We start from the raw sequence: 15234 nt of genomic DNA, 5'->3' as shown, positions 1-15234 counted from the left end.
GAATCACACAATCTTTTAGCTTTTGAGTGCTTCCATACCATTCTCCATAATGGTTCTACTAATTTACATTCCCATAAACAGTGTGTGAGAGTTACTTTTCTCTATATCCTCACAAACATTTTTCTGTACTAGCCATTATATCAGGGATGAAATAATGTTCCATAATTTTGATTTATATTTCTCTGATAGCTGGTAGTATTGAGCATTTTTCAATTTGTATTTCTTCCTTTGAAAATTGCCTATTTAGAACATTCGCCCATTTCAAACTAATAATTTTGGGCTCTTGGTAAACTGTTAATTTCTTATATATTCTGGACATTAATATTTTGACAGACAAATAAATAGCAAATATTTTCTTCCATTCTGTAGGTTGTAGGGTCACTCTCTTGATTGTTTACTTAGCTATGCAGAGGTTTTCTTTTTTACTTTGACCTATACTATTGTTTCATGTGTTTTTGTGATCATGTCCAGAAAACCATAACTTTATCAATGTTTTGGAAGTGTTTCCCCTATGTTTCATGTAGGACTTTCATAGTTTCAGATCTTAAATTTGTGTCTTTGATCCATTTTTGGGTTGAAATTGGAACAAGATGAAGATAAGGGTAAAGTTTCCCTCTTCTGTGTGTTGATATCCAGTGCATCCACTAGCCTTTATTGAAGAGACCAGTTGCCCTTTCTCCAGTGTATGCTTGTGTCACCTCTGTTGATAATCAGTTGGGAAAAATGCATGGATAAATTTCTAGGATCTCTACTCTGTTCCATTCATTTATTTGCTTATATGCAAGTAGCATACTCTTTTAATTACTATGGCTTTGTAATATATGTTGAAATAGATGCTTCCAGCTGTGTTCTATTTGATCAAGATTAAGCTGTTCAGAGTCTTTTCTGCTTTGAATTTTAACATTTTTTTCTAGTTTCATCAAGAATGTCATTACCATTTGGATGGAATGCATTAAATCTGTACTTGTTTGGAGGACATGGACATTTTAATGATATTATTTCCTTCTGTAAATATGGGAGGTCTTTTGATTTGTGCATATGTGTGTATGTTTCAATTTTTTTTTCATTGCTGTTTTGTTATTTTTATTATAGACATCTTTCACCTCCTTGGTTGAATTTATTCCTAGATGTCTCATTTATTTCTGCAACTGTTATAAATAGTATTGTTTTCATGATTTCTTTCTCAGTAATCTTGTTATTAGAGAATAAAAACGCTACTACTGCTGGGCACAGTGGTAGATACCTATAATCTTAGCTCCTCAAGAGGTTGAGTCAGGAGAATTGGAAGTTGGAGGCCAATCTGAGAAACTTAGTGAAACCTTATTTCAAATTAAAATTTTAAAAAGGGATGTAGCTCAGCCAGAGTTCAATCTTAAGTACAGAAGAAAAAAGCAGAAAACAATCATCATGAAAAATTTCAGAAAACTTACTGATTTGATTTTTGCATGTTGAATTTTATCCTGTGACATTACTGAATTCATTTATTAGTTCTTATAGTCTTTAGCAGAATATTCAGGGTTCTGTATATCTAATAGTATCAAATCATCTACAAATAGGGATACACTGGACAAATTGAGAATCTCTCTTCTTTTTATTTCTCTTGTGTAATTTTGCTGGTGGAAATTTCCAGTACTGTTGTGAAAAAAAATGAAAGTAAGTACCCTTGTATTCTTCTAAATATTAGAAAAATGTTCAGTTTTTCCCTCTTCAGTATGATGTTTGCTGTGAGTTAGTCATATATAGTCTTCATTATGTTGAGTTACTATCCTCACATAACTAATTTATTCAGGGTTCTTGTCGTGAAAGGATGTTGAATTTTTAACAAAGAACAGAGCAAAAGTAAATTAAATAAAAACAAAATATACAAAACTTTAATGAAACAGAGGTTTTAAAAAACAAAATTGACAAACTTTAGCTTAACTACCAGTCCATTTTGTTAAGTAAAATAAATCAGACATGAAACTTAGTGTATGGTTTTTCTTATATGAGAAAACCAAAATATAAATGAAGAATAAAATAAAAGTGAAATAATAGGAAGTAGGGAGCCAGAGCTTTCTCTAACAGAAAGGGAATGAAGAAATGGAGAGAAGGGTGAAGGGGGGAGGGAAAGAGGATGCAAAAGGGAATTAAGTTGTATTGTGTACACATACTTAAAAGGAATGCAAAATTATGTACCGCAAAATGTACAAAAAAATGAAAAGGGATAAAGAAATAGATGGAGGGGGTGTACAGGGGACTGTGTTATAATAATTAATGATATCTTTGAGGATGTTAAGTAAATAATAATTTAAAAAGCTGTATTTAAATGAATCAAAGTTGTTCCCATGATAAATGTCATTTTAAAATGTCACCATAGCAGCTGATGTGGAAACACAGCTTGAAAGAATACTGCCTATTTAGTATTTTGAAATATTAATACTAGATAAATTACAGCAAAACACATTCTATAGAGGTAGTTCTTCCAAATAGTATAAAACAGTGTTCTAAATTCAATTTGTGTTTCCTAAATTTTATTCTGTAGAATTTCATTCATTTTTTCAACATCGACCTGTCTTTAGAAATACTACTTTTTGAGTGAATTTTAATAGCCATTACACTTCTAAAAGCTATCAGAAATTCTAGTATAAAATCACATAAAATATAGATTACTATTTGATGACTTTGATAATGTCATAACTCTGCTTAAAAATGTCCTCGGTCACTGCTTGTATTATTCAAGATGGTCAGGTATGTTGAAACTCCCACTCTCTTGTTCTTCCCTGCTGCTCCCTGCTCTTTTTCCTATTAACAGAGTATAGCTCTTTCTATGTCATTCTAAGTGTGTAATTTCCTTTGAAAGCTTTTAAAGAGCCCTCTCCGTAGTAATAAAGTGTTTTGTCTCCTCTCAATGTCCATTGTTCTTGGCCATGTTTCTGTAGATAATATCCTGTCACTCATTACCATTATTTAGGCAACTACTTTCTCAAGTTCATAAGCATTTAAGTTTTAGAAGCAAGGACCCTTATTAATCTTTAATTCTTATATTATATTTTATGTTGGTATGTACATCTTATTATGGTTAAATATGGTTTGTTGACTATAACAAAATGACAGTTTGCTTATTGTGATCTTTTTATTTTTAACTAGTTGTACACAATCTAAATTTGGCAATATTTTTGAAAAATTTAAACCAACTGATGGATACTGAAATTTTCCAGGACTAAATCTGGCTTTCTGTGTATTTTCATTCTTTCTTTATTCATCAAAAAACTTTTTAAATTAATGAATGAGATTATTTCATTCATTCCATTCCTTCTTTCACATTTTATGTGACATTTTCCAAAGCAATATTCCAGTCTATTGTATAAATTAAGTAACACTCATAAAGCATAGTTAATAGAATATTAAGTGGTTTATAATCTAGGAATCACAAAGGTCACTTATATGCATTTCATATAATTAATATATGGGGAAATTTTTTCTAACTCTTAAGTTATATGTAAATATATCATATTTGTTAAAACTATAGTATTATATATACAGTAATATAATATTGGTATATGAGTGATAAAATGAATATATTATATAAATTTTAAACTATCTATTCAACTTGATCTTTCCTTTGTAATAACTGATTTTCCGAAGGCTCAGGTGAGGTGAATGTAGCAGTATTAGTACCCTTAGTGCTCACTGTGGAGTATTATTTACCCTTGTGATTCCGTGGCTCTCTGAGCACTGCAACTTGCTGCCTCTGACAAATATTCAGGAAAGAATATTGTACTTCATATTTCTAGCCCAGAAAAAAATGTTAAAATTCAAAATACACTTTCTACTGAATGTGTGCCACTTTTGCATCCTTCAGTGGTTGAAGTTCTAAGCATCCCAAGTGGGGGGCAGTTAGGCTCCCTGGAACACAGTGGGAGATGACAGAGGTGAAGTGTGAGCTCTTAGTCCAAAAGCTAGGAGTGATGGGACAGAAAACCAAATGTGTATCAATGTTATCTCTCAAAATGAGCCTAAATTTGTAACTAAATATTAAAAAAATGAAGGAAGAAGGCAGATAGGAAGAGAAAATAATGGGAACTAAAAGAAAGATGAAATACTTTGCAGTTATGTCTTGACATTGTGTGACAAATTTCATTTTGAAATGATGTTCAGTTTCACTCTTAATTTTCTTCTTGATCATTGTACAGCCTGTCTCTTGGTTATATATTCAAATACTAGTGCCTAACTATATATTTAATATAAAAATACCTTAAAATATAGAGGGTTGTTTTCTTTTTCTTTGTCAGTTCCATTCAGTGTTCTAGAGATTATCTAAATTCACTAGTGGGGCAAATGTTACCGCCAGAAATGTCTAGCCTACTGCACTTCTTTATACCAAGGCCTTCCCATTCTCCTGGGGGCTGGACCATTGATTGAAACTAAGAAGGAACTGAAGTGAAAAGGGGACCCAAATTACCAAAATGTGGCAGGTTGCATGGTCCCCATTTCTATAGCTACATTATTTTAGAAAGCAAAGGAACTTCTGCAGCATAATTTGATCTCCTGAAACATATTTACTAACTTAATTGTATTTCTGTAAAAAATTATCTGAAACTTAAAAATTAGTAGACAGCAAATGCTTTAGCACTGTTGTAAGGAAAGGAATTGTCCTCCCAACTGCATTTCTTAGCATTTTCTTTTCGTTAATATGATACTCTTAATATGTAGTCTAATTTGCCTTTTGTTAGCCCACAATTAAATCTCTGTCCCAGTTTCTTTGATGTGGTAATATCAAAACCGCATATAATTTAATACATATTACTACAATAGCTCTGTACAAGGAATTTCAAAGATTTTCTTTTTACACTAAGATTTCAAACCTGTCTTCATCACTCAGTCTCTTTAATCCTAGGATTAACCTAGCTACATTTCTACAGATCTTTTCTTTAGAAAGGTACAGTGTCTTTTTGCTATGTATTAGAAGGGACTAACAGCCTCCAATCAAGGCCTGACCCTTACAGTGTGAAATGTGGCATTCACTCAGTTTATCTCGTGTATCCATGTGGGCTGTACATACTCATTCACTGCACACAGTGAATGGCTATTTTTCTGGGGATGTATTTGGAGTGGCTGTAATCCATTGCAAAACTATACTTATATAACAGTTTCTCACAAAGTGAAGTGAGTTTCCATCATTAGGTCATCCAAAAATACTATACAATCTTGACTTTCACATTTCAAATACATCATTTCCTCAGACATATCTCTTTTGGATTGAGAAATTCCTTTCTAAAGAGCCAAAAACTAAATTTCCCACTAGCATTTTACTTTCTCTTTTATTAGCTAAGAAGAGAAAAGAAGAAACCTATTCAGCAAATATTACCCAATTAGGAACTAATTACAGTGTGATAACTAAATGATTAAGGCATAAATGACTATGATGAGGTTCACATCCTAGAAAGAAATAGGATTTTTTGTTGTACCCTAAATTTATAGAACAATTAACAATTCAGATATTACGTTGCTAAATGATAGTTTTTCATTATTTGAAAATATGTTGAACTGCATTAGCTGTTTTGCAAGGATACATTCAAGAAGAGTATCTGATTGGGTTTTACTGTTCTAGTACTAAACTTACTTTGTTAAATATCCAGCTTTTACAAACTACACATCAACTTTCACTTGCTTATTTTCAGTTATTACCTATTCAAAAATTCTAGTCATCAGGTTTAGACTTATCCTAGCCAAACATACTTTAAGCTTCTTTTGTCCTTTAAATTTAGTATACTTTGTGTATTTTAGAAGTGCTACAATAAATGGCAGATGATAAAAAGGAGCTCACTCCTGATTACCATATGTAGATTTATTCGAGCACAAATATTTAAATATTAATAAGCAAGAAATGCAAAACTCTTATTTATTTGTAAAAAGGTTTAAAAAGGCTTAAGTAAACTTCTGGGGAAAAACTACATTCTCATGGTCAGATTTCTCTGATTTAGAATCGTACGTGGTAATTATTTCAAGTTATATTTCTTAAAGAATTATCACCTTACTGTGAACTCAACATTATTTAAAAGCCTAATATTTGGGATGATTTCCTTGTGCTCACTCTGAGTGCATATGTTTAACCTGGTTTATGTTGGAAAATATGAAAGAAATTTATTTTGTAACTTAAATTATCAGCTTTTTAATAATGTTTCTACTTCTGAGGTATAATCTAAAAGTATGATGAATATTTAATCATTTTTTAAAATTACATTTAAAGATACATTCCAATTAATTCCCCTCAAAATAATCCCCATTACTTTGAACAGATTTATCCCATCCTTCTTGCCACTTTCTGAAGCAGATCTGGAAATATTCTTTCACAAATGTTTAATTGTGTTGTCCTGGCTGCCTCAATGGGCTGAGTCTATTTAAAATATTTATCTTTTGTAGACATTTCTGTTCTGGGGAGGACCCAGAAGTCCCACAGTGCCAGATCCAGTGAAAAAGGTGATGAGGACACAATGTACTGTCTTCAGGATCCAAGCTGGTCTTTCCATTGGATGGGACTTGGCACCAACATTTACTGTATTCTCAATCTTTAGCACTTCTTAAAGTCACACAGGAAAATGAAAATTTATATAGTCATTGAGAAATGCTGTATGTGAATTTCTTTAAAATTGAAAATAAAACTACTATTGAATCCAGCAATTACACATGTAGGTATATTTCTGATGATAATAAAATCTGTTCATTGAAAAGATATCTCCACTCATTGCAGCATTATTCCCACATAGTCAAGGCATGGAATAAATCTACCAAATGGAATGAAATTTCATTGAATAGTGTTCAGACATAAGAAGAAAGGAAACACTCCCATTTGTGGAAATCATTTTACAATGTATACATATATCAAAACACCACATTGTACACTTAAAATATATGCAATTCATATTTGTCAAATATACAACAAATCTGGGGGAAAGTTCAATATTACATAGGGTAAACATACAGTTAAGTAGTAAAGTGGTGAGAAAAAAATGTTCTTTGAACAAGATGAGATAATTAGAATAACTTGTAGAGGAAAATATGTGTAAATGAAAATTGCATATGGTTAAGGTGTACAGCGTACATTAATATGCATATACATTGTTAAATAATTGCCACAGTCATTGAATGATGCAGTTCTCTCTATTATGCTAATATTTCCTAAAATTCAAGATCACTAAGATGAAGAATTATTTTTTTCTATCTGTACAATAAACTTCCAGAGAAATTCTCATTATAGATATACCACACTTGGCACCAGTTCTCATAAAAATCCTTTTCAAAATATCTTCTCTCTAATGCATAACATTCTTGGCAGAGGGAAAAAAGTCTTATTAGAATAAAGCAAAATAATTTCTTTCCTTGTGGAAGGTTTCTAAGAGTTTAAACTCATCACTTCATTTCCCGTGCCTCTAAGCTACACTATGTAGAAGTCAGTCCTGGTAAGTTATAATTAGACATGTAGGATAATTCTAATGATGTCTTACAACAGATGAAATCAGTCTCAGCCCTGTCTACCACCTGATTACCATGGAAACCATTGCTGGCCAACCAAGTAATTCTGATCAAAAGGAATTATTATTAATCCTCCTAGTATATGTTGGATAGAGATTTGCAAAGCTTTTGTTAAAGTTTCTTGTGGAAGCTGAAAGGTCCAGTGAGGATAAATATTAATGTGCTGGAGAGCAAGAATGGCTTAGTCTCTGTGGGGCAAAACTGGCTCTCAGTAAATCAGATATTACCAGATTATAGGATCAGCCTTGCACTACCCAGGGATTAGAGATAAACAGGTGAATTTGTAGAGGAGAAAATAATTTCCAAAGCTGAATTAACCAAGTAATCACCTTGTCAAACTCAAATTTAAACAAGAAAGAATGCTTGTTGAACAGTTGTGGTAAATTCCAAGAAATCAAGGATTTTCTTCTATTTATCTTCATCTGCATATTTACGTATGCTATTTCTCAATAAATATGACTGAAGGCAAACTGAGTGTGTGTGTGTGTGAGTGTGTGTGTGTGCATGTGTGTGTGTGTCTTAGAGGATTTAACCCACCCAGGCCTTCACACAAGCCAGATGCTGTGACGCTGAACTATATGCCTCCAAAGCTAAAGACAGACTCTTAAAAGAACTATCATGCAGATTTATGTCATGTAATGTTGTTTTCCAAACTTTTAGTTTATATTTCAAGATCAAAATGCGTGAAAATTCACAATATTAGTTATATTAGAACATTTAAAATTCCTTTGTTATGTTAGTTTTTGGTATTATAATAAGCAGCAAACCAAGCAAAATTAGAAGCAACATAGAAACTGATTTCTTCAGAGCAATGAAAATTTAATCCTTCAACAATTTAACACTGATCTAAAGATAATTTTAGAATTAATTTCATTGACCATTAAAATATTCTACCAATGATAACCAAAAATAAATTATGCTTCTTGGGCCATGGATGTATAATTTTTTGATATGTTAATGTTACGTTGTCTTTAATCTGTCTATTTTATGAAAGAAAAGATAAAACTAAAACAATGTTGTCTGAATTATTTGTAGGCTACTCTGGTGTTACATGTTTCTGATATATTTTCTCTCTGTTTTAGTTTTTCTAATATATATCTAGTGAGTCCCCCTTTTTGTATGGCCATTCATAGAGACAAGGCTTGAATTGGCACTTATGCCATGTGATTTTTGGCTTACTTTGATGAAATATGTTAGTGGAAGCTGCATAAACTGAAAAAGAAAATATGAAGATATATCTGGAGTTAGGTTCTACCATTTAAACTTTTTGTTAATAAAGTTAATTATGAAGGTAAATTGTGCCTTTAATATGTACTTTCCTCCTCCTCCTTTCCTCCCTACCACCTTGTCCTGTTCCTGCTCCTCCTCCCCCATTTTTGTTTGTTTCAATCAGTGTTTAAATACAGAAAACCAAAAAAGAAACAATATTATGATGTGCAAATAAATGCTACTGTTTGATTTGTGAGACCAAATATTTCAACACTGAATTAATCTTCTATCATTAAATTAATATTTTATCTTAATATTATCTTGAGAGCTCATGCCACAAGAATTTAGAGAAGATAAGATTAAATTACTACAAACTGTAGTGAAATTATACTTTTACTCAAGTAATAGTTTTTAGTCTGGAATTTAAGATCTACTTTTGAATTTTTACATGTATTAATAATTTAACCCCCCTATTTGGAAGAATTGCTTTCACAGATTCTGCTGTACACTTTTCCACTGAAAAGAACGCTAGTCAATGGAAGGATAATAATTGGGAAATGGTATTGTATTTTATGCACTGGAGAAGAACTCTTATAGAAGCAGCAGGTAGAATCCTCCCCCCACCCTTTTGTGGTTAGAAACATTACATGTGAACATATGATGTGGATACAAACAGATAAATTTGTCTAAAAGTCATTCAGTTTATATTAAGAACCTAAATAGATTATTCTTCTGGAGTAATGGGATTCCAATTTGCTATTTGCATATATATCCTGGCAACTAGGGGTAATCTCAGGGAATATAAGAAATGGTTTTAAGATTTATAATGGAGAAACCCAGAAACTGCATAGTAGAGAAGACATGTAGGTTTGAGAAGTCATAAAACATGTACTGCTTCTCCTCTTTCATAGATATCTCAGTATTCTTTTTCATTATTCACCAACTATTATTCTTTTCTTCATTCATTAAAAGCCACAGTGAATTTTAAAATATATGTACAGTAATAAAATATAAATATAAAAGTATTACCTGAACGATTATTTTTGTCCTAAAACTTATTGTAAAAGTAATTTTTTAGCTTCAGAAACTGTCTGCATTTAGGAATTTCAAAATAAAGCACTGAAGTGAAAATAGTCTATAGTTTTGTTTTGTTGTTTTTTTTGGTACTGGGGTCGAACTCGGGTCTTTGAGCTTGCGCAGCAGGCGGCGAAACCACTGAGCTAAATCCCTGGACCTATGCATACAGTTTTTGAAAGACCTTTAGACAATTACTTAAGACTAATCAGAATGTTACAGGAGAAGAATATGTTTGCTACTTTTCTTGTTTTGTAAACATAGTTCTATGAATAAAAACATAATTTTCTTTTTCACTATACTTTTAACTGATGTTTCTAATAACTGATGTTTCTAATAATCCTCCCCTCCTTTAAGACATAGAAACTTACAAGCAAAAATCCAACTGCAGTTCCTGAAATTTCTCCTGCTTTGAGAATGCAAAATTTGTCTGTAGCTTTGGCGTATAATTTTTGAGAACACAAGCAATCTTCACACTTGTTAACACAGCTTGTCTGTCCATACCCATAAAATACGCAGATAACACACTTCACTTGCTGGTGAAGCAACATCCAAAGACTGGTTTTAATGTTTTAGAGATGTAAATAGAGTGTATGGTAGAATGGCAATAAAAAAGCAATTTCATTTAGGAAAACTCATTTCTTAGTATATATCCTGTGAAAGGGATATTGTTTGATTAAAATAAAAGACATTAAAATTCAATAAAGACAGAATGATCACGGTTGAAGGAAGTTGAGTCATTTTAAAGTTAATTATGCTTGTGGTTGATCTTGTGGCTGTGTAGCTGATCTAGGTAATGCAAAATCTGCATGTTTCCATGAAGCCATATTATGAAAACAAAATAGGAAAAGTCTCTGTGAATGACGCAGTAATCTATCACGTGGTAAGAGGAAACGTAGAAGAAATGAGGCATAGAAAATAAGAAAAATAATATGAGAGCTTCTTTAAAAAATATGATGTTCCAGCTATATTTATTAAACACTTTGATTAAAGGAAGTAGGTGGGTTTGTAAATCAGACTGTAAAAAGTCCTGTGTGTCTGAGATCCTACTCCTTACATTCATTAGGTATGGTATGTGCCTTTTGCATTGACCTCCCACCTGTCTGAGCTTATTTTCTTGTCTACAAATTAGAATTTATGATGTCTGCTTTACCTAAATCATACTGCAAAGATTACAGGAATATTATAAAAGATTACATAATAAAATTAACATAGATTCAAAAATCAGTATCAGTGAAATGGCATTTATGAGCATTACATTGTAAATATGATATTTATTAGAGAAATTTATTTAACTTTAACCAAAAATCTCAATAGCATTTCCAGACACCAAATAAAAGAAGTTAATAATGAATTAAGCACTGGCCTAATTTCATTTGGCAATGATTACACATTTTCCCCCATAAATAAAGTGTTAGTGACTTCAGTGTCAATCCACATGCCTCCTGGACATGCACACATGCCAAAACCTGTATAAGGGAAATTCTAAACTGCAAAATGCTCCCATCCAATTTTTGCTGCCTTGGGACATCCAAAGTGCATACTTGCAGTTTGCGTATCAACAGTCATAGACAAGCTCTCATCATGTGCAGATAAATCAGTTTCTGACATTTGTTTACTGTAGAAAATTACTTGTTAACTCTATCATATGTTTAAGGACTCTTACTATTCTTCCTTAATATGACAAGCCATCACTTGTCTGATGAATGTTCATAGTTCAAAGTAAACTTTAACTCCTTCAACAAATGTGTACAAAATTAAGGATAAAGTCGTGGTTTCCATTAGCTTGCAAAATAAAGGCACTGAGGAATTTCATGTTAAAAGGATTTTTTCTAGTCCTTTATCAACTCTTCTAACACAGTGGAGCTGAGCCTACTCTTTTAGGAAAGCAAAACCAATTTGAACCTCATGAAAGCCATGAACAGCTTCAGGGTGGGTAGTGAGAAATGAGAAAGGTTGTATGTACAAAATTTTGTATAATTTATGAGATGACCTAAGGCTTAATATCAAAAATAAATTTTATGAACAACAAGCTCTTACTTTAATTTATTTTTTTTGGTTCCAGAGATCAAACTCGAGTCCTTCCGGTTGTGAGGCAGGTGCCGGAACCACTGAGCTAAATCCCCAGCCAATAACTTCTTATTTTAAAGTATAGATCTAACCAGGGTCTGTCAACAATAATAAAATGACTAATAATAACAACTCTGGCAGCTAATATGTTTTAAATGCTTATTGCAGACAAGTAGCATACCTTATGTTTATTCACATATGTGTTAATTTACATTTATGATGTATATGATTTATTGATATATATAAACATGCTAAAATGATTACTAGAGTTAAGACAATTACTTTACTTTGAATAGTTACCTTTTATTTTTAAAATGTGGTAAGAATACATAAAATCTAATGTTTTGGAAAATGTCAAGGATGTAAATTTAATATTATTAAACATGAAAGTCTTAATGCTACATGCCTATTTTTTGATCAGCTAAAGTCACTGTCACATTATTAACCACATTTCCTAAGATGAGTAATGCCTGTATTCATTAAATTTTCTTTCCAAATTCATGCAGATAACAAGGGGTTATTTCAGATGAAACTCAGCTAAATTAAGGTTTCCACTGATTTCAAGATGTAAGATTTGGGGCCAAGGATTTAGCTCAGTGGTGCCGCTGCCTGCCTTGCAAGTGCAAGGTCCTGAGTCTGATCCCCAGTATGAAAAAAAAAAACCCATAAGATTTGGGCAGAAATAGACAATAGAGATGTTGCAAACAATGAAGGGAAGCTACATACTTATAATCCAGGAGCAAAGAGTTGTTTTATTCTTTTCTCAGTCATATTTTTGTATAGATTTACAGTATAAATAAAATTCTCCATGATTTTGAATTTCCATTGGACTCACTTAATTTTGCTTAGGCTAAGTCTGTTTAGATTACAACCATGTTGGGTATTTGGGACCAAGTGTTTCAGTATAGGAAAAAACTCTTGTCCTTTTACCATCCTTTTTGAATGCTCATAGCTATCTTTGTTTTCTTTACTAAGTTAATGTCAGTGCTGGTATGAAGATAATTTTGCTGTTCTGGTAAGCCACACTTGTTCAGATAAAATGTTTTGCCTCCAATGCCAAAGAATTGCCAGGACAATTTTGAAAAATGAAAATAAACTTTTTATTGAATTATGTGCTATTTATTTAAGTAAAATACCGTGAGTACTTCACAAACTGAAAGCAACTGTAGAAACCTCACCCAGACTAAGAAACTGAACATTCTAACATCTCCAGAATCCCACTAAAGAGTCCCTTCCAGTTTCCTTTTGGACATGTCTTTTAGTGAACATATGTATAGAATTATTTTAGGTATATACATAAGAGTGGGATTGTGGAGCATATGATATGCTTTTTCTCAGTTTCAGCAAATATTGCCAAGCCAAGCATTATTCCAAAGTTCTTGTGCCAATTTACACTTCCACTCATTATCTGTGAAATTTCTGATTTTGTCACATCATCTCCAATGATCAGTATTTTCATTTAGCCATTTATCTTGGTGTGAAACCTGTTTGAACATGATTTTATTTATATTTCTGGAATGGCTAATATTGCTGAGCATCTTTTCAGCCACTGAGTGTTTTACTTACATGGTAAGAATCCCACCTTTTCAAAATGTATACCAAAAGCTATCTTTGTTTTTTCTTCTTATTTTCAATAATTTGATGCCACGGGGGTTATCACCATTACAAAAATGATAGCTGCTTCTACTTTTTTCATCAAAGGATGTGAGTGCAGTTGGGTCTCTGCAACTGCAAGTTCTGTATTCATAGGTTCTGCATCTGCAGACCCAATGAACTGCAAATACAATCAGCTGAACATCAAAAATATTTGAAAACAATTATGTCTGCCTTGAACATGTGAAGACTATTTTCATTCCCATGAACAATTCAGTGCCACAGCTATTTAAATAACATTTACATTGAACTGGGCACTATGAGTAGTCTGGTGATGATTTGAAATCTATGGGAAGATGTGCATAGGTTATAAGCAAATACTGTTTTGCACCAAGAGACTTGGGGAACCATAGATTGGGGAATCTTAGAAACAATATACCTAGATAACAAAATGCAACAGCACAAGGGACCTCGATTCTTAGCTATATACCAAAGAAATAGCCATTGTCTACTCAGCTGAACTTGATTTAAAAATGTTTTCATTATGTTTTTTTGCAAGTGACAAAATTTATAGTTTTAAGACTAATATTGGCTGTGAAGCAATCAGTATGAAAATCCTAGCACACAATTGAGTGAAACACTGCTCAAAGAATTTTCTCTCTCATAATTTCTTTGACTTCAAAAAAGATTGCAATTGTATGTTTTGTGTATCTTTAAGCAATCCAGAAAGACAGAGGCAAGGCATGTGTTATCTTGATGCCAACACTTTGAGCAATTTAATTGAAATTAAGCCAAACACTAGGTCAGTTCAATGTGGAGAAAAGTAAAGTCTTTAACTGCATTTAGAAAGAGAGCTCAGGACATAGGAAGTAGAATTGAATAATCCAGAACCACAATTAGGAGAACTAGAAGTTTTTTTTGAAACCAAAAATAGGTTAAAATGTATATGACTCTCCAGTACCAGAAGATTTTGATTACTCTTTCAGGTCAATTTTTGCTGCTATACAACAAAACACCTTTGACTGAACAGTGTATAATAACCTGACATTTAGTTTTTCCCAGTTCAAGAGGCTGGTAAATAGAAGATAAAGATGCCAATACCTGGCAAAAGCCTTCATGCTGTGTCTGTCATATGTGGCCAAAGTTGGGGGGGGGGGCAAAACAGACCTGATTTCAACCTTCCTTGATGGCATGGAAGGGAAGGGATCCTGTGACCTTCTAAAGGTCCTATCTCTTGATAATTCCATAGAAGCAGTCTAATTTCAATATGAGTTTTGTAGGGGACAAATATTCAGACTCTAATATCAACTCTCCGTGTGTTTAATTTAAATTTTAAACACTACTAATCCATTAAACAAACGTGAGAAAGCATTTTAGTCTTACAATCACTAGGCAATGACTTTTTATATTAAAATACTTGGAAAAATAATGACCTTGCCTTTGCTGAAATCCTAACACTTTGAAATACAGGAGCCATCTGAATAAAGAGGGAGGGAGAATCACTTATATCCAGAGTTCCATTATAGATCTAAAGACTTAGAGCACTAGAGAAAAAAAAAATTCCTCCCCAAGACCTGGTTTCCCATTAAAATCCTCAAACATGGATGTGTCTGCACCTGTGGGAGCCTAAAAGAAGATTTATTTTCTGAGTTGTTTAGTTATTTATGAATATCTACTCATAGTTTAAAAAGAAAACTTTTGGAGCCCACCAGTAAAGCCAACATTTTATTATTCTCAGGCAGTATATATGTTCAGTCTCTCCCTCTCTTAATGAAT

General features: G+C 32.4%; 1 protein-coding gene across 13 annotated transcripts in view; it reads left to right on the top strand.

Moving 5' to 3' along the window:
* Positions 1-15234, top strand: part of Pcdh9 (protocadherin 9) — a 918070-nt gene that overhangs the window by 764126 nt on the left and 138710 nt on the right. Inside the window, exon 5 of one of the 13 annotated variants that reach the window (XM_087192872.1) lies at positions 6403-8356. The exons of 11 other annotated variants lie outside the window; for them this stretch is intronic. In XM_087192872.1, the coding sequence (XP_087048998.1) occupies positions 6403-6554 (152 nt within the window). In that variant the 3' untranslated portion in view covers positions 6555-8356. Of the gene's footprint in view, positions 1-6402; positions 8357-15234 lie in introns of those variants that run through there. One more of the 13 variants, XM_087192874.1, reaches the window with a different exon arrangement.

This window comes from Heterocephalus glaber, unplaced genomic scaffold (assembly GCF_053883595.1).
Source record: "Heterocephalus glaber isolate CG9 unplaced genomic scaffold, H.glaber_assembly_v1.0 deba00001577, whole genome shotgun sequence".
Taxonomy (NCBI): Eukaryota; Metazoa; Chordata; class Mammalia; order Rodentia; family Bathyergidae; genus Heterocephalus; species Heterocephalus glaber.
Note: the sequence above shows the minus strand (reverse complement) of the source record. Positions and strands in the feature narration are given on the sequence as shown.